This window comes from Ischnura elegans, chromosome X, assembly GCF_921293095.1.
Source record: "Ischnura elegans chromosome X, ioIscEleg1.1, whole genome shotgun sequence".
Taxonomy (NCBI): Eukaryota; Metazoa; Arthropoda; class Insecta; order Odonata; family Coenagrionidae; genus Ischnura; species Ischnura elegans.
In genome coordinates this window covers 98,104,900-98,130,352 of record NC_060259.1, presented here as the reverse complement: position 1 = coordinate 98,130,352, position 25,453 = coordinate 98,104,900, and the positions used below count along the sequence as shown (strand labels likewise).

The 25,453-nt window shown below is 40.8% G+C and overlaps 1 protein-coding gene across 1 annotated transcript in view; it reads right to left on the bottom strand.

Annotated features, from left to right (window-relative positions):
- Positions 1-19,675: 19,675 nt before the first annotated feature.
- LOC124170749 (adenosine kinase 2) overlaps positions 19,676-25,453 on the bottom strand; it is a 41,639-nt gene continuing 35,861 nt past the window's right edge. The window contains exons 4-8 of the mRNA XM_046549676.1: positions 25,284-25,429; positions 25,024-25,194; positions 24,593-24,743; positions 22,281-22,367; positions 19,676-21,618 (exon numbers count right to left, since the gene is read on the bottom strand). Coding sequence (XP_046405632.1) covers positions 21,482-21,618; positions 22,281-22,367; positions 24,593-24,743; positions 25,024-25,194; positions 25,284-25,429 — 692 coding nt within the window. The 3' untranslated portion in view covers positions 19,676-21,481. The remainder of the gene's footprint in view (positions 21,619-22,280; positions 22,368-24,592; positions 24,744-25,023; positions 25,195-25,283; positions 25,430-25,453) is intronic.

The following is a 25,453-nucleotide window of genomic DNA, read 5'->3' as shown; positions in this document are numbered from 1 at the left end:
ACAATCTTAAACATGGAAAAGTAGAGGTTACCAATAGGATAGAGAGGAACCACTTCAAGGAAAGGGGCGTAAGATGTAATACCCTTAGGGACAAAAACGGAGAACTAATGATTGAAAACGAAGAAAAAGGGAAGAGATGGAAGGAATATCTGGAAGATTTATACAAAGGAAGCAGCCTCAGAGCGAATGCTATCGAAAACGAGAGGGAAGTGCATGCCAATGACATGGGAGCCCCAATTTTAAGATCAGAATTTAATGCGGCTGTAAGAGACCTTAGGATAAATAAAGCGTATGGCATATTCCTGCAGAGCTAATTAAAAATTCAGGAGAGAAGACGTTGAACCAGCTGTACAAAATCATTACTGGCATGTATTCAACAGGTGAGATACCAAAGGACTTCGAGAGGAAAATTATAATCCCTATTCCTAAGAAGAAAAGAGCGGAGAACTATGAAGATTTTAGGACCATAAGCCTAACTACACATGCGTCGAAGATACTGACAAGGATCATCTAAAGAAGAATAGAACGAAAAGCAGAGGAGTACTTGGATGAGGACCAATTTGGATTCAGAAAAAACAAAGACACAGGGGAAGCAATATTGGCCCTTAGACTGCTCATTGAGAAGAGAATGGAAAAGAACAAGCCAAAGTTCGTAGCGTTCATGGACTTAGAGAAGGCATTTGACAACATTGATTGGAGCACAATGCTTGGAATCCTAAAGGAAATTGGGGTTCTTTTCAATGACATTCACAGTTGATACAAAAACCAAGTGGCGGTGATAAAATCAGGGCCCAGCTGTGAAGAAGCAAGAATTAGGTAAGGAGTGCAACAATGCTGTACATTGTCACCCGTAATTTTCAACGTTTACATTGAGAAAGCCATTAATGAAATCAAAGAAAAGGCATTGGCAGTGAATATCCATGGAAAAAAATTAGCATGCTAACATTTGCCAATGACATAGCCGTTAGAGCAGAAACAGAGATGGATTTGAAAAATATTGTTTAATATGTGTAGGGTAATGGGTAAATATCAAGTGAAAATAAGCACGAAGAAAACCAAAATATTAGTATGCAGCAGAAGAGAAGGAGTCAAGACTAACATTAAAATAGGGGAAAAAACTGATAGAGGTGGATGAATTCGGTTTTTTGGAAAGCAAGATAACTAGTGACGAGTAAGTAAGTAAGAAAGTAATTACCAGCAGAATAGCCCAGGCGAAGAGAGCATTCCACCAAAATAGAGACCTGCTTACAGTGCGGAACTTAAATATGGAAGTAAAGAAACAATTTATAAGAACCTACATGGAGTATGCTCCTATACGGAAGTGAGACATTAGGGTGGTCCTTATTTTTTAAGTTTTCGAATTTATTTCGGGACGCCCCCCAGTTTTGTTCCATTGGTTGAGAAAATAAATCGTGAAAATTATTTTTGCAATCAAATACTGGGAAAACGTGCCACATAGCACTTAAAGTTTTCAAATTTTTGTATTTTTGAGCGTTTTTCGGACATAACTGAAGATGATGTCACTCTCGGATTATTCTATCACTTTTTTGTCTTCTACGACTCATTAGGCATTTGCAGAGTATCACCTCAATTTTCTTATATTTCTGTCATTTGGTTCCTGAGATATCGCACTGAGGGTGAGTGCGCACCACCCCAGTCAGACACTTTGGGTGGCACGAGGGTTGCATACTCTCAAATTTTTTTAAATCATTCTCACTCATCGTAAAACCATAAGTTTATTTGAATGAATAAAGGCTTTTCAATCCTATCTCTTCCGTCCAATCTGGGCTTCACTAGCCTAGGAAAATGCTAGAAATGGGTATGGAGAATTTGACCAGATGATACAGATAACACTGGACGGCAAAAAAGAATTTTTTCTCGAGCCCTGGTACCATTCCTGCTGATGACATCCGCTTTCCTCCATCACCCACCATTTTCGGGGGAAGCCCCCCCTCTAATTTTCATCACTTTTGTTATAATTTGGAGGAATGAAAAGGATTATATCAGCATTTACATTTCTTATTAGGTTTTTGAGAGGTGAAAAGTTCTAAAACATGATCATTAATGGTAAGGATGTAGATTTGGGGGAATTAGTTTCCATTAATAATTTTTAAAATGCATTAAAAATTATCAACCTTTCCTGTTTTCGCAATTTTTTCACTTTCTTCATTTTTCGGCTCCCATTTCATCTTCCCCTACCCGAAATATCCCAGAATGATGGAAAAGTATATCAACAGCTCATAATAAAAATCAATCAATATAAATATCAATAATAAAATATTTAAGAACACGGCATAGATAAAATAATGAAAATTTGTGCCAATAGTGCAGATGGTACACTACCACGCTCGCGCCCTCAATACCACATGCGCACCAACAAAGAGAAAAATGACAAATAAGAAGAACGATGAATAACATAAGTAACTTGGGATTGGATTTCCCTTTATACACTGAGGTAGACCTGTGGTAAGTTTTTTATCCTACATAAATTTTTAAGAGATCAATACCATACATATCTCTCTCTTAATACCATACAAATGTTCCACGAAGTCAAGCCTAATAGCATCATGGTTTGACCCTATTTCACGACCAATTTGCATTGATTAATAGTTAAGCAGTTTTTCTTGATATGATATACTGAAAATGATGTTAACTTGGTTTGCAGTTTCCATTCAATACAATGGAATTTTAAACTCTTTATAACATGGATTTAAATTAGAGGAAGTAAAGTAACTGATTTGCAGAATGAAATAGGTAATCAATTGATTTTCAAACCTCAACCTAAATTTGAATGGTAATTTCTTTGAATACAACATCATCAGAATTTCTTCCAAAAGCCTAAGAGGAGTAGATGATACAATGGCTAAATGTATGCACATATTGAGACCAATAAAGAGATGCAATCCCCTTTTTCCCAAAAAATACTTGAATATCATAAATCAAAGATAGGGCCCAGACTGGGAAAACCAACAACTCGGCAAGGATTATTTATAGTTTGCCCATGAGCATCGCCAACCATGAAGTCTTTCTCATCCCTATAAATAATTGTCAATTTATATAAGAGCACCTGTTGAAACCGTGGATTAAAACATAAGTGACAGTGAGATCATATGGGTTGCCACCTATCAAGAACTAAATCTGACTCCATAATACATACTACTCCTGATATGTTCGCATTAAAAAAATGATTCAAACTTTTCCTCACCATAAGTAACAAATCTGTGACTTACTGTATGCAAAGCAGTGTATCTGGCAAGGGCTAACATTAGGTTCCAATTAATTGATTATTTTTTAAATTAATGGCTATTGACTTTAGTACTTAGTCACACACCCTAAAAACCTTTTCACTCATAAAAAGAAGTGGGCTTTTATGAAATCAAAGCATTGTGTGAAACAAAGCAGAGTTAAATAAGTGCATTATAGTGTTAATATTTTTCCTGAATCCTTATCCAATACTTAAATCATTATCATCCAAATTCTTGAAACATTTTCAAGTCGAAAGAGAGGTAATTTCCATATAGGTATTTTATAGTGATATTCCTCAATCCTCACCACTTTGTACACGTCCAATTACAGACCTAAAGTAACAGATTTAAGTGAAAGACTCCATTTCCATTAAGGCTCACTTGTCGTAAACACACTCCCCTGGTGAAAATGAACTGTTCAAGAACCGTCCCAGAGGTGTTACACAAGAGCGTTCATAACCTGTTCCCAAAGTGTTCATGAACTGTTGGGGAACCGTTCATGGAGTATTTTGGCCCAAATGAAGAGTTACAAACCATTCAAACAAGCCGTTCATGAAGTTTCCCAGCTGTTAATGAGGTGTTCTCTAACCGTACAGGAAGTGTTTAACTAGGTGTTCATAACCTGTTCCCAAAGTGTTCATGAAATGTTAGGGAACCATTCTCGGACTTTAATTTGGCCCACATGAAGTGTTACGAACCGTTCAAACAAGCCGTTCATGAAGCGTTTCCCAGCTGCTCATGAGGTGTTTTTAGATATTCATGAAGCATTCTTTTAACTGTACAGGAAGCGTTTACAATAATACCAATGATGACTTGCATCTTGGAGAGTAGGTCTGAGAATAATATGCAAAATTGTTTGCCAACATTTCGATATATTCCTTATATCTTATTCAGGGCTTGGAATAATAATGATTAGATTAAATTGATACATGAAGGCATTAAAGATTATTACAATGCTTTGTTAAAATAAAAGAATATATGTAAAAACAATTCAATTTTGAAGTACATATTATGTCAAAATTCATCTCTTCTTTTACATTTGTGTACAATTGAATTCTTTCAATACTTTTTAATTGTAACAAAACAGTGTAATAATCTTTCATACCTTCATGAGTCAACTTCATGTATCACTCATAGCCCTGAATAAGATATAATATAAGCAATATATTGAAATGTTGGCAAAGAATTTTCCATATTATTCTCAGACCTATACTGCGAGACGTTAATCATCATTGGTATTAATGTTAATGCTCCCTGAACAGCTAAAGTATTCTTCATGCACATCTGAAAACACCTCATGAACAGCAGGGAAATACCCCACGAACAGCTTATTTGAACAGTTTGTATCACTTCAATGGGCCAAAATTCACTCCATAAATGGTTCCCCAACAGTTCATGAACACTTCTGCCACAGGTTCTGAACACTTGGTGTCACACTTCTGGAATGGTTCGCAAACAATTTATTTTCACCAGGGATGCAACCTTTATCATCATGTAAAGAAAAAGAAATCAATTTAATAATACCAATGCTTGTTCAGGAAGCTTTTGGAGATATGTTTATAAACTGTAGTATGACTGAACTGAAGTGTTGCATACCGATGAAACTAAACTGTTCAGGAAGACCTCTCAAGTCTTTGGGAAAAGATTTTCAAGCTTCTTTTGGGGTTATTTGCAGTACATTTAGTTATTGCACAAGCTCTGGATTGTATTCGAAAGTCACACATTCACAACTTTATTAACTTTGCTCACATTATTGTTGTAAATGCATAGCAACCTCAAAACATTTGTACTTATATCTTAACACTTTTATTAAAACTGTCAACGCACATTTCACCAAAAATTCAGCATAAACATTCACACGAAATTAATAAAACTTTTGAATTTTTGAACATATTTGCCCTAATTTTAAATGTCTTGCCTTATAATGCACCCATTCATGTCTTTTTTTATTCATGCTTATCATTTATGTAAAATACGTAGTGAATCATGAATAGCATTAATTAAATGTTACATTTAGTAACTGTGGAAGAAATGGGCTGGGCTTTTGCATTTAATACTCTGTTCAGGAAGCATTCATGGCCAACTGTGCAGTAGCCGTGCACAGGGTGTACCGTTCATAGGCTATTTGTGGGTACCAGGTTAGTGTGTGAACAGTCCCCAAACTCTTCTGGAACCGCCCAGGACATTTGTCAAGTTGTAAGAAATATCCGATTTTAATTTTGCTAAGAAAATTACAAACACAATGATGGTTGTTTTCCTTAATTCATAATGATATGTTAATGATCATCATTTATGTAAAATAGTGAATCATGGATGGCATGAATAAAATAATACATTTAGTAACTGTGGGGGAGGTGCGCTGAATTTAATAATCTGTTCAATAAGCGTTCATGGCCAACTGTGCAGAAGCCGTGCAGGAGCTGTGCACAAGGTGTTCCGTTCATAGGCCGTTCGTGGGTACCACGTTAGAACGAGTGAACAGTTCCCAAACACTTCATGAACAGCCCAGGAAATTTGTGAACCATTAGCACGGTTTGTGCACAGCATAAGAACAGTTTGTGAACAGTTCATTTTCACCAGGATTCTTGATGGAAGGAAATGATAAAGCTAAAGAAATAGAGAGGAAATAAGTTTTCAACCACTTAAATGACTACAATGCCCATGAAATAAAATTTTAATCAACAAAGGTACTCGTATCAAATACATAGTGAAACTGAAGCTCACAATCTTGCACATACAGGGCCCTAAGATATATTCCATGGCCCAGAATATTAGAGTGTCTTTTAAACAATCGTTTATGAAACAAAACATACAAGACCAATCTATGGTCAATGAAACATAATAAAACATACATGTTCAACTATGTCAAAACAGCAAAGTATCCTCATCTCTTTGGTATTGATGTAACTTGAACAGGAGGACACCAAAAAAATTGCCCAATATCATAACAAGATCAAAAGAATGCTGCTTCGTTCGTTTTTTCCTTAGTACCTAACAAAGGGACACTAACTCAGTAATTAAGTACCGTATTTCTCTGAATAAGTCCCCCCTCCTATTTTGAGGCTTCACTTTTGGGAAAACTTTAAAAAATGAGTTTGAATCTAGTCCCCCCTTTACTTTTACCATGGACGTTTTTGGAAAAAAATAGGGGACTATATTCAGATAAATATGGTATTTAAGTTCCATTAACTTACAAAAATAAGGGAATCCGTCCACTGAATTGTAATATCACTTGGCACCCAAATCAACTATGGAAGATACACCTTAGGAAGGTTTTACTTCACATTCACTTTCCCACCTAAAGCACTCATTGCCATACTCCTATTTCAGTAGGCACAAGCTAAGTGTTTTGGCATATAAATATGGACTTCACGACCTCTTTAAAGCAGTAGTAAATCATATCAAAATACAGAAATCAACACTTGCCTACTTAGCTACAATTTCTAAATTGCTTAATGCCTTGGATTCCCTGGTAGACTCTTTATGAGTATCATTACATTTATATATTATATGTACCACCATATGAAATTGTACATTCAACAACTGCAAACACCACAACTTTAAGCAATGTGCATTCGAACAAAGTTCATGTGTGCAATAGGGCAACACAATCATTTAAATATGTATTGTGATACTTCAGTAGCAACTGCTATATAAATCAAGTAAAAGGCTTTGCATGTGTTCTTCAATGAAAAACTACTATTACGCACATGTCTATTCCATGAACATTCAGCATAGAATATAAGTTCTTCCAAAGTGGTTTAACCTCTTCATTTCTTTCATCTACAGCCCAGCCAGTAATAGAATTAATTTCATAAGCCGAGCTACATTTATGCCAAACAGTTGTAATGCCTTACCTTCTTAGCAATACTCAGATATGACTACATATTTAAATTAACAAATAATGTTTGAACTCCAATAATTGCCATACTAGTATCAATACAATGCATTAAGCAGGAATTATTCAACAACTTTAATCCCTAAAACAATAAGCAACTCTTGAGCATGTAGAATCACCATAATATAGCCAGCAAAAACGCAAGTGTTAGGGATTTTTCAGGCTATCAAAACAACTAAAACTCGAATCTCATTACATTAATCATGTGTGATTCCAAAAATTACGTCTTTTTCTCCATCTTCTATTTTTATATAGTGATTCTGAGGAATTACTAGGAGAAAAATAGGATAGGATTGCTTTAAGGAAGAGAAAACCTACATCAACCCATAAGACAACCTACAGAAACCTTAATGAAGACATAATAGGAGCATAAGGCTTTCAAGACACTACATCATAAAGCAGTTTTCTCAATGTCTCATTACAAATGTTTCATACAGTCTAAACAACTATATTTCCATAAGAATTATGGAAATGGGCTTTTTCGATGCCTCTGGCCCCACCGAAAATCATAGATGGCCCAAGGCATTGGCCTCCCTACCCTTCAAGAGCGAATTTCACATGCCAGTGCCTTGGGCCTCCCCTCACCCACCTAAATAAACATTTGGGAGTATCACTGATAGAGAGAGAGAGTGGTAAGGACATTATACTGAATAACTATTCGTACAAGGTATTTATATTCAGGTCCACTGAGTGCATTGAAACAAGTACTTACTTGCATTAAATCAATTAAAATATAATCCTTCATATGTTTCTTTGACTAATATTACCAAGACTAATTATTTCACTACAATGCCATTCCTCAGGGTTATTCAGTATGCAGAAATGCAAACACAACAAACTGTTCCAAATGCCTATCATTCCTCCTGTCCTAAGTTTCAAGCATAAGTAATTCAAAATACCTGGAGGTATGTATAAAACAAGAACATAGGCCCACAATATAGCAAATTATGAAAAAAACCCCTTCGCTGTTACTACTATATAATACTTTTAAAAACCGGTCATGAATTAGAAACACAAAAAACTTAGGTACCAGATCTAATGACAAAACACTGAATAGATATCTGCTGAAGTTCCATGACCAACAATATATAATTACAGTAGACTCCCGATTATCCGGGCTAATGATGGGGAGGGACGGCACGAATAATCGGAAAACACGGATAACCCAAACATCAAATCCAATGTCTTGTAATGATCATAATTTACGTAAAACAAACAATATATTATTATTTATGCCATTATTCTGCTTTATTAGCGTGCTTCCCGGACTCAATGAGAGCTTTCTTCGCCAGTTCGCGATCTTTTTAGCGGCAATAACATGGTTGTACTCGTATTATTAATGCTCCATGTAAGGCCTGGTTTCGAAAACCACACTATCGTAGCTGTGTGATCGGGGATACAGAAAAGTGATTTGCACAAACGCTTCAAAACAACTGCTCGATGTCGGAAACTACATCGTCAGGCACCACGCCACGCAGTCGCGTCTCGCACAAGTTGCCCGGGTTGCAACTGCTGCCGGACGTGTATCCGCGATCACGGAGTGCGTTCGCGCACTGCTAGGCTTGGAAAACACGAACTCGGTGATCCCTTGAATGCAGCTAGCGCGCGATCGCTTCCGTTTTACGAACGGGATTCTGACGGAAATGATAAGCCTGGTGTATCCTAGCATTAATGCAGTAATTCCGATAATTTTGGGTCCAATTTCATTTTTTTATAAGATCGCGGGAAAAATTGAGCGAGAGTTAAAATCATGCATGGATAATCCGCAACCCGGATAAACCGCCGCCGGATAATCGGGAGTCTGCTGTATATCAAATAACACTACATATTGAATAAAATGAAATACCATTTACGTGATAAACTAGGAAAAAATTATGTGATTACTGACAAAAATTGGCATTTCTTACCAATATGGTCAAAAGAATATGTAGATACTAAGGATGAGTCAGTTCTTAAATTATTTTGGTTCTCACTACTGGTCCAGTTCTCTCCAATTGGTTCTCGATACTCTGTTCCAAGAATGAACCCTTATTATCTGAACTAATAGTGTGATGACCGGAATTTGAGCGCAAGATATTTGCGGCAAATTCGGTTACAAAAGTGTTTACTCCCTCGCTAGCAGGTGACTATGCGCGCGAAGCGAGGCGGAAGGGGAGGATGACTCGAGGCTAAGAAAGCGAAAGGCGAAATACGGCACACAAAAATACTCTTGGAGAGGACGGGAAGATGCAACACCATGGAGTTGTCGTAACAAACACTCCACTTCCTAGAGCCCCATATAGTCCTATAGGTCAACTGGGGGGGGAGGATAGGACCTAGGGGGCCAAGATTTTGAATATAAAAACTCTCAAAATCTGAAGGAAGGCAGTTGGTGTTTGGGGAGTGACAACCGGGGTGTGTATCACGAGGGGTCGTCACTTGGTGCAGCAGAGATCGCCCGTCTACTCCGCGCCGTATTGAGATACCCTGTCGGTAACCAGTACTTTCCCGGCATCCCGCGAACATCCAAGGGAAAAGCGAGAGTGTCAGCCTTGCCGAACGCCCGACGTCTATCCGCCTCTTCGCGACCTCCGCCTGTTCAAGCCGGTACGCTTCTCGGGAGACCCAAAGGTAAAGTGCCTTTTCCTATCTATAAAAACTACAGCTTGAATCAATTCATTGCTTACGGCACCCAAAGGCAAGGACCCACACGGCGAAGCCGAGTTCGATCCCCGTCGCACAAAAAGCACGGGGCGGACGCTACAAATGGTGGCAGCGGTGTCGATAATTGAAATGCCCGCATGGGGCGAATTCATTTTTTTTGAGAGATTGAGGAATTAAAATTTTTTCGCTCTTTGAGGCAATCAAAATTTTTACTCAGGAAAGATGTTGTTCGGTCATTCCCATTCCGGGATTGATATTTCGCCTCCGAGTGAGAAGATTACTCTCAAATGCCAGGGCACTGTAAGACCTGAATGGTTTCACTTACAGGAGCCAGAAGCGTGATTTGCATACAAGCTGTACTTTCGGGTCTCTCGTTTCGTGTCCCCATGTTTTCCTTCTTCGTGTAAAAATTTGTGTTTTCCGATTTGTAAATATACCTTAGCCAGGTAGTTTCGTGGCTCTTTGTCAAAATTTTGCTGTGTGGTCGCTACGGTGGCATCACGAAGAATTGTGACCCCGCGGGAAGTCATTTAAAAGTAAGCCGTGCCACACAATCCATTTAAAAATGCCGGATCCTCCCACCGTTCCGCCCACCATGGCTCCTGCCAATGTATCCGGGTTTTTATACGCGGTAGAAGTATTTTCAGGGGAGGACGACGAGATAGCCGTCGAGGAATTTTTGACAACTCTTGAAACCGCGGCCACTTTGGGCCAATGGAGTCCTAACCATAGAGTAATGGTATTGAAATTACGTATCAAGGGCAAGGCAAGGCTATTTGTGAATACGCTCGCGCCCGAAGTAGGAAGTAATTGGGAGGCCTTGAAAAACGCGCTAAGGGAAAGATTCTCCGCACGGGAAAACGCAGGGGCTAGGTTGAGGAAATTACTGGACTGCCGACAGGGTCGCGAAACGGTGAGAGAATACGCGGAGCGAATCCGAGCTCTGGGCGAAACTCAGCAAGATTCAGTGACCGACCCGGAGGAACGCCGATGGCGGGCCAAAGTGCGGGAGGAGACGATGTTACAACAATTTTTACAGGGGCTGAGGGAAGGGATCCGGAGATTCGTGTTAATCCGGGAGCCGTCCACTTTTCAAGAGGCAGTGCGCCTCGCGAAAATGGAGGAACAAAATGACGAGCAAGGCAGAAATAGACTATGTTTAGTGGCCGGTCCCACCACGCCATCGGGTGACCGCGATAATCACCCCCCATCACCGCCGCCCTTTTTACCCGCGCCATCACGGCCAATGTGCTACCAGTGTCGACAATACGGGCACTTCGCAAGGGATTGCGTAATAAACCCCATGCGCTGCTTTAATTGCAACGAGATGGGGCATGTGAGGCGCGAGTGTCGAGCAAATAGATTTTCCACTCGGAACTATGCACTGCCTCGGGCGGGAAGCCCTCCTCCCCCCGTCCGATCGCGAGCCCCTCCCCCCAATGCTAACCTTACGGGAGGGACGAAGACGGCGTTCAACCCACGAAGAAACGCTCCGGCGGAGAGAGGACGACGCCCCACCCACCCAAACGGACTTCCCTCCGGGCACCAGTCCCGCCGCGCGGAGGGGACTCGGCGATGGTGAAAGGAAAGCGGGAGAGATTGGCGCCGTCAACCCGCCGAGCAGACACAACGGGTTATGCCGTGTCCGTCGAGGTGGGAGGCAGCCGCGCGACCCTTCTCATCGACACGGGAGCCACGCTGTCCCTCCTCAGAGAAGAAGTCCCCCGCCCCAACCACCCCCTTCACCCCCCCTTGACACAACTTTGCGGAGTCACTGGCCATCACCTAGCCATAACGGGGACGGTGACTCTCCCGGTGAGGTTAGGAAAAGGCACGTTTTTCCATGAATTTCAGGTAGTGGGGTCGGACTTAAGATTACCCGCCGACGGCATTTTAGGATTGGATCTCCTTCGGACAATGGAAGCGAGTCTAAATCTAAAAACAGAAGTGTTGAGAGTGGGTAATGAAGACTTCCCTTTGGAAGCGGTTGTCTTTGGCCGGGACACGGGGGTTCTAGCGCGGGAGGAAGAGAGAGGGAGACGAGAGAAAGGGGAAAATCCTCAGATGGTTAGACTAAAAGAGCGCACGCGGATTTCCCCGCGCAGTGAGGTGGTCACTATGGGGATCCTCGGGAAGAACGGAGGGCAGGGCGAGCAGACATTATTAATGGAACCGGTCGAAGTTCCTATCCATGGGATCATGGTCGGAAGAGGAATTGTGCGCCGATTGGAGGGAAATCAAATCCCGGTGAAATTAATTAATGTCTCGAATGAGGAATTGGAAATTCCCGTAAATATGGTGGTGGGAAACATTACGCGGGAATTTAAAATTCCGGAGGCCGCTCATAAGGAATTTAGTCGGAGGGAGAATAGCCTTCCCGCGGAATTAGAAACTAAGTGTTTGCAATTGCCGGGGGAGGAAGGAAAGAGATTAAGGGAAGTGTTATTGGAGTATAGGGACATTTTTCACAGGGAAGGGAAACCACTGGGTAAAACGTCGCGAGTGCGCCACGAAATCCACACCGGAAACCATGCCCCCATATTTCGACGACCGTATCGGGTTCCACAGACGCAGCGGGAGACAATGCGCACTCACATCACAGACATGCTCGCACAGGGAATTATTCAGGATTCTACATCCCCCTGGAGTGCGCCGGTGGTGCTAGTCGCGAAAAAATCAGAGAACGGAGAGGAGAAGCTCCGTTTTTGCACAGACTTTCGCGCACTCAATCAGATTACCCGGAGAGACGAATACCCCTTGCCAAATATTCAAGAGACGCTGGACCAACTAGGAGGAGCGAAATATTTTTCCACACTAGATATGGCCAGTGGTTATTGGCAAATAGAAGTTGAGCCAAGAGATAGGGAAAAAACTGCTTTCTCGACCCCCGAGGGGCATTATGAATATCTCAGGATGCCCTTCGGGCTGGCCAATAGTCCAAGCACCTTCCAAAGACTGATGGATTCCGTCTTATCAGGGCTTAAAGGAAGCAAGTGTCTCGTATACCTTGATGATATAATTGTTCATGGTCGAGACACCGGGGAGCATTTGGCTAACCTAAGGGAAGTGTTTGAGCGATTGCGGGCCTCGGGTCTGACATTACAGCCCGCCAAATGCAAATTTTTGGAAAATTCGGTGAAATATTTGGGGCATATTATTTCATCGAAGGGAGTGGAGCCAGATCCCAATAAAATTAGGGCAATCAGTAATTTTCCCCCTCCACATAATCTACGGACACTCAGAGGATTTTTGGGCTTAGTTGGATATTACCGCCGATTTATTCCGAAGTTCGCCCAAATAGCTAAACCTCTGACGGAACTCACTAAGAAGGGTGTGAAATTTGAATGGACTCAGAAAGCCGTTGCCTCTTTCGCAACATTGAGAGACTTTTTATGTAATGAGCCGGTACTTCGGTACCCAGATTTCAAGAAACCTTTCATACTATACACGGATGCTTCCGGGGAAGCCTTGGGGGCCGTCTTAGCCCAGAAGGATGCCAGTGGGGAGTACGTAGTCGCTTACGCTAGCCGGCAATTAAATAAAGCGGAGCGTAATTACAGCGCTACAGAGAGGGAATGCCTGGGGGTAGTATGGGCGGTAAGGTATATGAGGTGTTACGTGTACGGGAGGGCCTTTACAGTTGTTACGGATCATAGGCCTTTGAAATGGTTATTTTCGCTAAAAGATTCATCGTCACGGTTGACTCGGTGGTCTCTTCTCCTAAGCGAATATGATTTCGAAGTACAACATAGGCCCGGGAAAGTACACCAAAATGCCGACGTTTTGTCTCGTAACCCGGTGGCGGTTATTCAAACACCTTTCGAGCCTGTATGGGATAGACAATTAATACGAGACGAGCAGGCAAGGGATCAATGGTGTGGGAAGGTGTTGGAGCAAATAGAAAAATCCGGGGGAAAAAGTGATTTTTATACCGATCAAGAGGGGATCTTGTATCGGAAAGGGAGAAGGGGCGAAGAGCAGTTGGTTGCTCCCAAGAGCATGCGGGAGAGGGTGCTTAGAGCGTTTCATGACTCACCGTGGGCGGGCCATATGGGAATAAAACGCACCCTGGGGACCATTGGGGCCAAATTTTGGTGGCCAAAGATGATAAGTGATGTGATCACCTATTGCACGCATTGCCATTCGTGTCAATTGCGTAAAGACCCGCAGAAACAAAACAGGGCGCCATTACAGTCTTTACCAGAGGTGACTGGCCCCCTGCAGAGGGCGGCAATGGACATCGTGGGACCACTACCAATGACGGATAGAGGGAACCGATACATCCTTACCTTCCAGGACGCCTTTACCAAGTACCCGGAAGCGATAGCCATTCCCGATCAAAAAGCGGAAACGGTAGCTAAGGTATTTGTGGAGTCAATCATTACTCGTCACGGCGTCCCGCGACAATTATTGACGGACCGTGGGGCAAACTTCACCTCCCAACTCATGAGAGAAGTGTGTAAGCTCTTAGGGATAAAAAAATTGCAGACAACTGCTTACCATCCCTCCGGAAATGGGCTGATTGAGCGAAGCCATAGGACGTTAATGGACATTTTGTCTCACTTTGTTGACAAATATCAACGAAGTTGGGATACTTGGGTACAGTTCGCCATGTTAGCATATAGGAGCTCCCGACACTCCGTTACCCGCGAAACCCCCTACTTCCTTATGCACGGGCGGCATATTGAACTACCGTTCGACGATATTACTTCACCAGCCTCCATTAATTACGCTACGGATAGCAATTACGCAGCCGAACTCCAAGCGCGCTTGAAACTCTCGTTCCAAGCCGTTGCGGAAAGACTAAAAGTCGGACATGCGGCACAGGCGAAGGAGTATAACAAACGTGCTACGGAAGTATCGTTCCAACAGGGGGACTGGGTGTTCGTGCGAAAAGACGCTACACGGCCAGGGACAACTAGAAAGTTAGATAAACATTGGGAAGGGCCATATGAAATCTTAGAGCAAACCAGTCCGGTGAACTATAGAATTAAAAGTGTACAAGGGCATAAAGGCGCTCAAATAGTGCATGTGAATCGTTTAAAACAGTGCAAACTAAGTGATGCCCCTCGTGCCCCCGCCTCCCCTCCCCTACCAGCCGAAGAAAAAGTGAAAGGACGACGACGGAGGAGGCAAGAGCCCTCCCCTCCCCTCCCGCCATATTGTGTCGTCCCAGGTGTCGAGTGGGACACGGGTCCCCCTTCAAGACCTTCCCCTCCCTCACTACCCACCCTCTCTCCCCCGCCACATCGGTACCCCCTCCGCAGCCGAGGACCGGTCGAGCTGACGAGGGAAGTGTAAACAAAAAGGGGTGACGAAACGCGGGATGGCCGCGCGGAACTAATGGTGAAAGATTTTCGGTTGTTTTCGTGTGGGATTTAAACGGTTTTCAGGTGGATAATAAGTCGTGGGCAACTCCAATTCATTCTTTTTTTTTTTTATTTTTATTTTATTGGATATATACATATATATATATATATATATATATATATATATATATTTTTTTTCCCTCCTCCCAATTATGCATACAAGAGACAGATAAATTGGGACAATATTAATTGGTTTCTAAAAAGGTGCTGGCTCCCGCCGCTCATCCAGGGTGGGGTGATCGAGGTAGAAGGGCAGCCGCTGTACTTCCGAAGGGCTGCAGGGCCGCAGTCGGACCTTCAGGTCGGGGTCGTCCGATAGGGCATTGATCGAAAAGATGTGGTGTCGCTGAAAACAACCAACCAGCAGAGCGTGCATTTGATAAAGTTGCAGGCGACTATTGTCAATTCCACGTACGCTCTGGCACGAAGAAATGAACTAATCGTCGCGAAGATTAGTAACGTTACTTCGCGGTTGGCCGCAGAGCTGACAAAACGGTACAATGTACTAATCCCCCACCCCAGAGCATTGTTTTACAGAACCAAGTCCACCAATCGGTGGGTATACAGCGTCCCGCGGAGGAGCCACTTCCTACAGAGATGCCCCGGGAGAGAGGAAGCCTTGAACGTCACAGAAGACTTTCTCAGCGGCACCGGGGTGGTGGAGCTGCGACCCGGATGTTCCGGCTACAGCGAGGGACAGGTGCTGACCCCTTTCTTCCACCGGAGCTCAGCCCTCACCACCCGACGGAGGGATATCTACATGCCGGAGATGAAGGACATCTTGCAAGGCCCACTACAGCACTATGTCAACAACCCATCGGCGGAGAAACAACAGAGACTGGAGAACCTCGTCCACCAGTCTCGTCGCATCTTCGGGAGCCAGGGAGGTATTCCGGTGGAGCAGGTCCACGAGATGCTCCAGGAAGCAGAGGCCCTAGAAGAACCGTCATGGGTACCATCTGTGCACACCATCTCCTACCTTGGCCTGATCCTTACGGCAGGAGCCGCCATATGCGCAACGGGGGTCGCGATCTTCCGCCGGTTCCGGAAGCGGTCGATTCAACCCCCGCCTACACCATCGGCACCAGAGGAGATGGAGATGCTACGAGCTCCACAGTAACAAGAAGAAATTTTTGTACAAAAACTTTACAAGCATTGTATTATAAGAATAAAGAGGAAATGGCGGTTAACTGGAGGGTGGGACACTCACGAGAAGCACACACAAAAAAAAAAAAATGGTTTAAAATGTGAGCAGTCTCGTGATAGAGACGGCTCAATTTAGAGACAGCGGGGAGCGGTGTGATGACCGGAATTTGAGCGCAAGATATTTGCGGCAAATTCGGTTACGAAAGTGTTTACTCCCTCGCTAGCAGGTGACTATGCGCGCGAAGCGAGGCGGAAGGGGAGGATGACTCGAGGCTAAGAAAGCGAAAGGCGAAATACGGCACACAAAAATACTCTTGGAGAGGACGGGAAGATGCAACACCATGGAGTTGTCGTAACAAACACTCCACTTCCTAGAGCCCCATATAGTCCTATAGGTCAACTGGGGGGGGAGGATAGGACCTAGGGGGCCAAGATTTTGAATATAAAAACTCTCAAAATCTGAAGGAAGGCAGTTGGTGTTTGGGGAGTGACAACCGGGGTGTGTATCACGAGGGGTCGTCACTTGGTGCAGCAGAGATCGCCCGTCTACTCCGCGCCGTATTGAGATACCCTGTCGGTAACCAGTACTTTCCCGGCATCCCGCGAACATCCAAGGGAAAAGCGAGAGTGTCAGCCTTGCCGAACGCCCGACGTCTATCCGCCTCTTCGCGACCTCCGCCTGTTCAAGCCGGTACGCTTCTCGGGAGACCCAAAGGTAAAGTGCCTTTTCCTATCTATAAAAACTACAGCTTGAATCAATTCATTGCTTACGGCACCCAAAGGCAAGGACCCACACGGCGAAGCCGAGTTCGATCCCCGTCGCACAAAAAGCACGGGGCGGACGCTACAATAGCAAATTTTAATGACCAAGCAAAAGAAGTGAACGAAAATAATTTCACTAAAGATATAAATCAGGAGGGAAGCTTTGTAAAAAAAACTTAAGATAGTCTCCAAAATTTTATTTGCCTAGTAAAAGTTTAAATACCACATTGTTGAAGAATGTATGATCTACCAATTTGTCACACTACATGAGGCAGCCACTGGTTCTCTCTCCGGGTTTTGATTTAAAAAATTCAGCATTTTTACCCTATTTATTCCTTTTTTTAGTATAAATATTGTCTTTAAGTACTGAACAGGTGTTTACTGAAAACAGTAGTGGTCGATGTTGATTTTGAAGGCCTGCACAAAATATGCTTGGAGCACAGTTTATATACTGCATAGCATCAGGAACAATAGTGATACCCCTGACTGTGAAATGAAAGTGAACTCCTGATGACATCATCCGTTAATTTGTTGTAACCTGTGAGTCAGTTCAGAATATATTGTATTCTGCGAAGTAACTTAATTTGTTACTTTAATTGACAACTTATTCGTATGTTTCACTGCCACAGTTCTTATAACCTCAACCAGTGGCGCAGCGAGGGGGGGGGGGGTTTTGGGGGATAAACCCCCCCCTAGAGCTCAGAGAAATTTTTAAGTTTAATCCATTTTACTTAATGGATTAGTATTACTTATAGAATAGTGCTAAGATTAATCAAATATCTCTCATAAAGCGGTAAAACTAGTCATTTTGAACCATTAATCTTAAAATTTTTCTGGAGGAGGGCCCCCGCAACTCCCACTTACCCTGGTGGTTATGCAATACCCCAACTCCCATAAGTATTTGTTGCTCCTAAAACCCCCCCAACCTTGATTCCTAGCTGTACCCCTGACTTCAACAATAAACTGCTCAACACGCCGGTACAGCAACACTGTGGATAAACTGAGCGGCCATGAGCAAACACAAAATTGTAATGTAGTGCTGCATTCTGCAGGATAACCACACTTTTCGATGCCTTGCATAGGTTGATCAACTTCGGAATAAGCTCTCAGATCGCATCTTGCTTGTATGCCGAAGAATTACTGTACATGTACATGATTCAATCTTAAGACCACTTTCAGACAATACGATTTTGCACCGGCTACCATTCATGGCACAGCACACGGCATTACAGAGAGTTGTCTCATCTGAGAGCCACCTGAATTTCACATGAACGGCGGCCAGCAAAAAGTTGTATCATCCGAAAGCGGCCTCAATGTAGCATTGTCTGTATTTCACACCTTAGATGGCGCATCGCCGAGCCAGATTGAAATGGGGGCCGTGCCGTCAATGGATCGATTCAACCCGTTTGACAAAGAGACCTATGGTAAGTTGAAGGAACAGCGCCACGCCGTAGACGGCGGCAGGCAAAAAGTCGGCTCATTTGACTGCGGCCGCGCCTATGGAAATGTTACAATGTTGGCGATAGCGACAAACAGATGAACCCTTAAATGCACGTGTTAGCCAGCAACTCTCATAAGAAAAAATCGTGGACGCCATGCGATCGGAAATATAATATATGCATTTTTTAATCAATCTTTTTTACTTTTTGGCCTTGAATACGCTGCACACAATTTTGGCTTTTGGCGCCAAATTCAAATCCCCGCCACCGTTCCGAGCCGGTTCCAAAGTACCGACTTGATGCGATCGGTTCTCGATACCAGTTCCACAGGCAAGAACCGGCAGTACCGAGAACCGGGTACCAGAACCGACCCATCTCCAGTACCTACCACTGAAAAGATTTTAAATGGCTATTGGACCAGTAACTGTATTCTTTTAAGCACATTGACCATCCATTAAAACCCTATTTGGTATCATACCGACAATATTTTCTGTCAAAATGAATATGGATACATGAGATATTTTCTGTCAACCAGAATTCTCAATCCAAATTCTATGGTAAATGGAAAACTATCACATTAAAAAACCCAAATACTCATGCCTTTGTTTACACCTCCCTATCATTGAGATTTGAAGTATCCATGTTAAAACTGAAGAATTTGAGCAGATATAACTTTTTATGGTTAAATAATGTGCACAGTGCTTCAAGCACAACGTGTAACAACACTTAAAACTATGTATAATTACCAGGCGGTTAGGTGAATAAAAAATTAAGTAACTAAATCTCATGTATAAGAATAAGCTGAGGCACACCAAGGGAAAATAATTTTAAAGTGACATCAACTTATAAAAAGCTGCCCTTGGTTAATACATAATATATTACCCTACAAAAGAAAAAAGCATAGCATGGAAAAATTTCCCTGGGGGATAAATAAGTGTTCGCAATATTTTTTGACGGATCAACTAAATGAACAACACTGTAATTTTTTCGACTCATAGTCTCATTCAATGAATTAAAATTGACAAACAAAGCAAACTCTAGGGGTAAAAACTAGGTATGTACTAATCCACAAGATTACATCTCTCACTCACTCTACAATGCGCAAGAACTATTTATATATTACTTAATATTTAAAATGGATTCCCTCATTTACTTAAGTCATTTGGAGCTCAATTTTACCAAGCATTCACTTTAATTGGCACAAAAAAATTGGATACAAAATAATGTATGATACCGATTCATAAAATCTCATAAAATGGTAACCAATGACACACTTCCAATTTAGGTGTTCAACACCAAAAAAAAAACACACAGTAGTAAATTATTCTGAGTTTTAAAACCAAAGGAGATCATATCTGCCACTTGAAATAAGTAACTTAAGAATCTGAAATAGTAAAAGTTTTAACTCTAGGATATGCCCACACCCATTGCGTATGAGCTTCAGGCTCGAAAATATTTTTGCAAAATGGTAACAGAGACAAGTTTTGTCATGGGGACAGCAATTGAGATAGAGACGATTTCCATAAAGGGACATTAAGGCAAGGCATTTCTCACAACCTGGCAAGACACTTGGTCAACTCATTGCATACTTCAATTTAACAGCCAAAAATGCTGCCTGACAAAGTCAAAGGCACTGAAAGTAAGGTAGCTCCAGAAATTTGACAGGGCAGAGGAAAGGCCGTAGTCTCATGCCCTTTTTTCAATTATGTATCTGTCACATTGCATCAAGGCAGGGGTGGAAAAGTAAAAACCTGACGTTTCTTTCAAACAGAAACTCACCATTAAAGACTTACTTTACAACAAATCATGATGGCATTGGCTAAAAGAATAGCACTTTTGAATTCTATTGATGCCCAAGCCCCAAGCCAAGACAGCTCATGACTAGGAACTCAATAACAATCACTGGAGTAGCCTTAGTGCCAATTGCAAGAGAAAGATGGTCAAGTAGAGCTTGTAAGGTGTTGTTGCAGCTCAAACACAAAATAAAAGCACAATATACACACCAAAAATACAACTTACAGAGGTAAAATCTTGAAATATAATATGAAAATAAATTAGCATCATTTAACTGCTAACATTTTTCACAAACAAACAATTTCTTCCAATTTATGGTTTTCACATTGTTGCTCATATTAACAAATGCAGCTTGTTTCCAGAGGAACAAGTGTTAATACCTACTTCCAAGGGAAATTTCCCCGCAATGCGAAATCGTAGTACCTTAAATGAATTGTGCGACTGGAATCTGGCATTATTCAGTACCGGAAATCTACCTTACATGGCCATAATGCATGTGAAGGATGGATAAATATCCATTAAAATGCTTCATCTCTGAGAAACTTCATGCAAAATGTTTCCTTATTTCAAGCTGCACTCATATTTTGGCACAATATCAATCCATCTAAACATGGATGAGTTATGTCAAAGACCCTAAGCACAGCACAAGGCCTCCCAGAAGTACTAATGCTAATAACTATTTAATACTCAACAAGAAAAATTAACACAAGTCAATTTTACACAATGAATGTGAAGGTAAAAAATGACTTCAGAACTTATTCGATGGGCCTAATTTCATATTTCACCGTACTTTTTGTCATGCATGTCCCTAATATACTGTGAACTGACTGAATATTATGGCATTACATTAAGTATGATACTTTAAGTGTATTATCAAGGGAGTAATAATAAAATACTTGGAGGTTTCGGGATAATTTCCACACACTTCATCTCAAAACGACAAAAACTGCACAAAAAAGACAAAAATGTAAAATTTAAGTAAAATAGCCATTTACCATTTTGGATTCCTGATTTGATTCGATTGTTTTCAAGCTTTGCCGAGAGCTTTTTCGCCAATCATTAAGTAGGGTCATGAGATTTGCATCAAATAAAGCAAGCTACTTGAGTATCATAGAAGTACCATGCCAACATTACGAGATTCTTCATTGGCTATTTTGTGTTGACAATATTAACTGCCGAGTAGTATTAATCTTGAAGAATTTCCTCATCAGGTGTTCCGACACAGGTACAGCCGACTCTTTGAATAACATGAGTAGCAGTGTAAAATGCTGCACGAAGGCATGTCTCAATTGGTTTATCAGCCACCAACTTTGCTAAGAATCCTGTGAGAAAAAGAGCATAGCATTTAAGCTACAAGTAAAAATGTTTGTTTGATAAAATGGAATGCTTGATAGTTTGAGATTGAAATTTTAAATACTTTTGTTAAAAATAAGCAACTTTTAACATAAACGAACAGTAAACTTAACTGTTGATGGTAAGATTGCAAGTTTATTTCACCATTGGCAATAAATCCAGTTGCATGGCTAAAAATGTAGCGAAACAACTTTTCAGCTATAATAGAGTATTTTAAAGTTAATCTCCTGAATTTTTGCTGCATAAAGTAGTTTTTTTTACCCATTCATGAACAAACAAAGAATTAAGTCCCCTTTCATGGGGTCTGGCCGGCTAATCACACAAGAATTGTGCTATTGCCATTGCTGCCTTGACCAGGAGAAATCCCTTCATGAATTATTAAAGAAACGCATTTTTATGCTATCCCATTGATAAAAAATAGGTTTTTAAGCTTAAATAACATGATACCACTCAACACAAAATTTACCAAAGAAAATTTGGATGACAAAGGCTCTAAATAATTGGCTATTTTGTTGCACAGCCTTCAATCCAAGTGCATTTCCTAGGGTGTCCAAAAGTGGTATTTCACAGCAATAACATCACAAATACAAGGGCTTGTGAGTGAGGTAGGAAAATGCTAGATTTATCTTACCACCAACAAATGCATCACCAGCTCCATTGGTATCCACAATCTTTTCAGCTGGCAGTTGAGGTGCAGGGTATTCCTTCACAGCACCATCTACAACATGAATGAGTCAAGATTGAAGACGGGATAATTCTATGAAATTAAATTTTAAAGCATAAGGCAGACAAATGATAATTAATATCATTATTGTTATTACTATTTTTTCCTTTAAATTTTCTTCAGCTTTCACGGAGTTGTTTTAGTGTTAAGAGCACGGGTTATCACCAAGGTAACTCTTTACTACTGAATTGCGTTGAGAAATTTTCTCGTGATATGACAGGTTGAAATTATTACAGCCTTTTACAATTTGGTGTATGTATTTGGATGAAGGTTGAGTATTTTGAAACTGTTTTGTATATGTTTTGGAATGACACCGGTAGCTGAGATGACAATTGGAGCTATATAAACCTGTTCCATATTCTTTTCATCTCTATTGCCAATTCTTAGTACTTATTTATTTTTTTGGCTATTTTCTTTTCGATGTTATGCCACAGTGGCACAGCAATATCAACTATGTAACAAGTTCTATATTTCTTATCAACATTATATCTGGCCTGTTATTAACTATAGTTTTATCTGTTTGGATAGGCAAATCGTAATCAATTTTAAACTGTTTCAGGGTGGTACTCGTAGTATGGGGTCTTGGTATCTATTAACTTGCATTGGTAGGCCAGTTTCTGGTGGATAATTTTTGCTACTTGATTATGTCTACTTAAATATTCTGTACTAGCTAACATCTTACAGCCAGATATAATGTGTTGGATTGTTTCTGGCACTTAGCATCTTCTACATTTGTCATCCGTTATGCTTTTATCACCCAGGATGTACTTTGCATAATTTTTAGTGTGAACAACCTGGTCTTGTATTGCCAGCATGAATCCTTCGGTTTCTCCTTAAAGTTCACCCAATGACAACCATTTGTTTGATGAGATTTTATCAACATATGGTTGATTGAGGTCATTGATGTGTCGTCCATGTAATTCCTTCTGGGCCCATAGTTCTACCTTTCTATTCAATAGAATGCTTCTTGTGCTGGTTGTTAAACAGAATTAAATGCACGAAATACAATAAAAGCCATCAATACTTTTGCGGTACACTGTACACATTTGTACCTGTGTTGACGTATACATTTGGAGTGATTAACTGGACCAAAACCAAAATAGCAGGCATAGAAAGATCAATACGTACATCATTCACAAAATTTAATTTACATCACCCAAAGGCTGCAATAGTGAGACTAATGCTACCCCACTATATGGGGGGTAGGGGGTTAATTGATATGCTCCACATATAGCAGCGATATAGCAGCTCCTCAAAAATCAAATTCATGGACTAAAACATTTCTTTTACAATGAATCAAACAGTTCAATGCTGCACAAATCAATAGTATATGCCGCCATTAAATGAACACCAGTTTACTGGTGTTAATTTATTGCCGACATTAAATTTAATTTATTTTTATTAAATTTAATTTAATTTATTGCCGACAATAAATTAACACCAGTTTAAGCGGAGACAAACATAGTATTCAAGTTTATATTGAGGAATTTTAAAGTTTATCAAAACAATTTTATGGTTTTACGATTAGTGAGAATGATCAACAAATGTTGAGTGCATGCAACCCGAGTGCCACCAAAAAATGTCTGCCTAGGGTGGGACACGCTCACTCTTGGGGCTGTATCTCGGGAACCACTGGTCACAAATGGAAAATATTTTAGGAGCAGCATGCCAAATGTCCAGTGTATAGTTAGTAACCATAGAAAATCAGTTGAAAAATACCAGCGCCTTCTTATCGTCATTCATATCCGAAAAACAGCCAAAAATACCAAAATTTCTCAACTTTGAGTGCGATGCAGCATGTTTTCCCGTCATCCAATTGCAATAACATTTTACAGGATATGTTTTTACACCAATTGGCATTAAATGAGGGGGCATCCCAAGAGAAATACGAAAAATCGAAAAATAAGGACCACCCTAATGTACCACTTATCCACATAAAATGTTGAATTTTACTCAATATTCATTGGTTTTTCCTATAATCAAGAGAGGTAAAACATTCACCTTGTCTTGGCATCAAAAAAGTCCATCAATTCACTCATTTTCACACTTATTTTTCCTCATGAAGTGAATTTGAGTTTAACACACAAAAAGAAAAAAATATTTTCATCCAACATTGATGGCATTGCTTCCAAAAAAGTCTCAGCCAAAACTATCGTCAAGACACAGTACATATTCAATAAAATGAGTCAAGTGAATTGAAATGAGATGAAAAAACTCACCTTTGGCAACAATAGTTGGATTTCCACCTTGAGTGATGATTATAATTCTGCTCCTATTTGTGTTTCTCTTCTCTAAATTAGACATCTTTAAAGCCAATTCTTGTAAATTTGAGTACTCAATATTTTGTGAAGCACCAAAAGCAGCAGCTTCCTAAATTAATAAGAGTAAATGAGGGTTAACATCAGTCCTCAATGCAAGACATAGAGGGTGTTAATAAGTCCCCCTTCCCATTAAGTTCCAGCCAAGCTTAGTGATGTTCGATAAATGAAAATCCAAGGGTGCTAAATGACAACTTGAGATAATCCTGTTTTTTAGCAGGCATCATCAAGTATTTTATCATCTACAACATAGAAAGGAAGAGTATCATTTACTATAGTTTGTTTTAAATTCTTTCATTTTAGGGATGAAAAGGAGCACAAAATATACTTACACAATCATTTCCGAAAAGAATATCTATGAAGGGAAAAACATCCATTAACTGCTTACTAAAGGCATGACATATGAAAGGAGCACTGAGATTCATCATAAATAGCCGATTCTTTGATAACGCATAGTTTGCAACTTCTAAGATTGAATCTGGAGAGACAGTTAAAAAGAAACCCTGAAAAAAATGGAATAAAATCACTTTAGTTCTACTATCATTTTCATCATTCCTTGGACTGCATAATGTATAAATTAATAAGTACTTACCGAAATGTAGTACATTTTAGCATTTTCTACAAACTTGAAGTTATCAGGCTTTCTCAGATGGTCAATAGTAAAACAGTTGGCTGCAGCCAGATTGGCACATAATGACCGGTTGGCACCATTATTTGTCAAAACTACAGCACATGTTCCTAAGATGCAAATGAAAAAGTAAA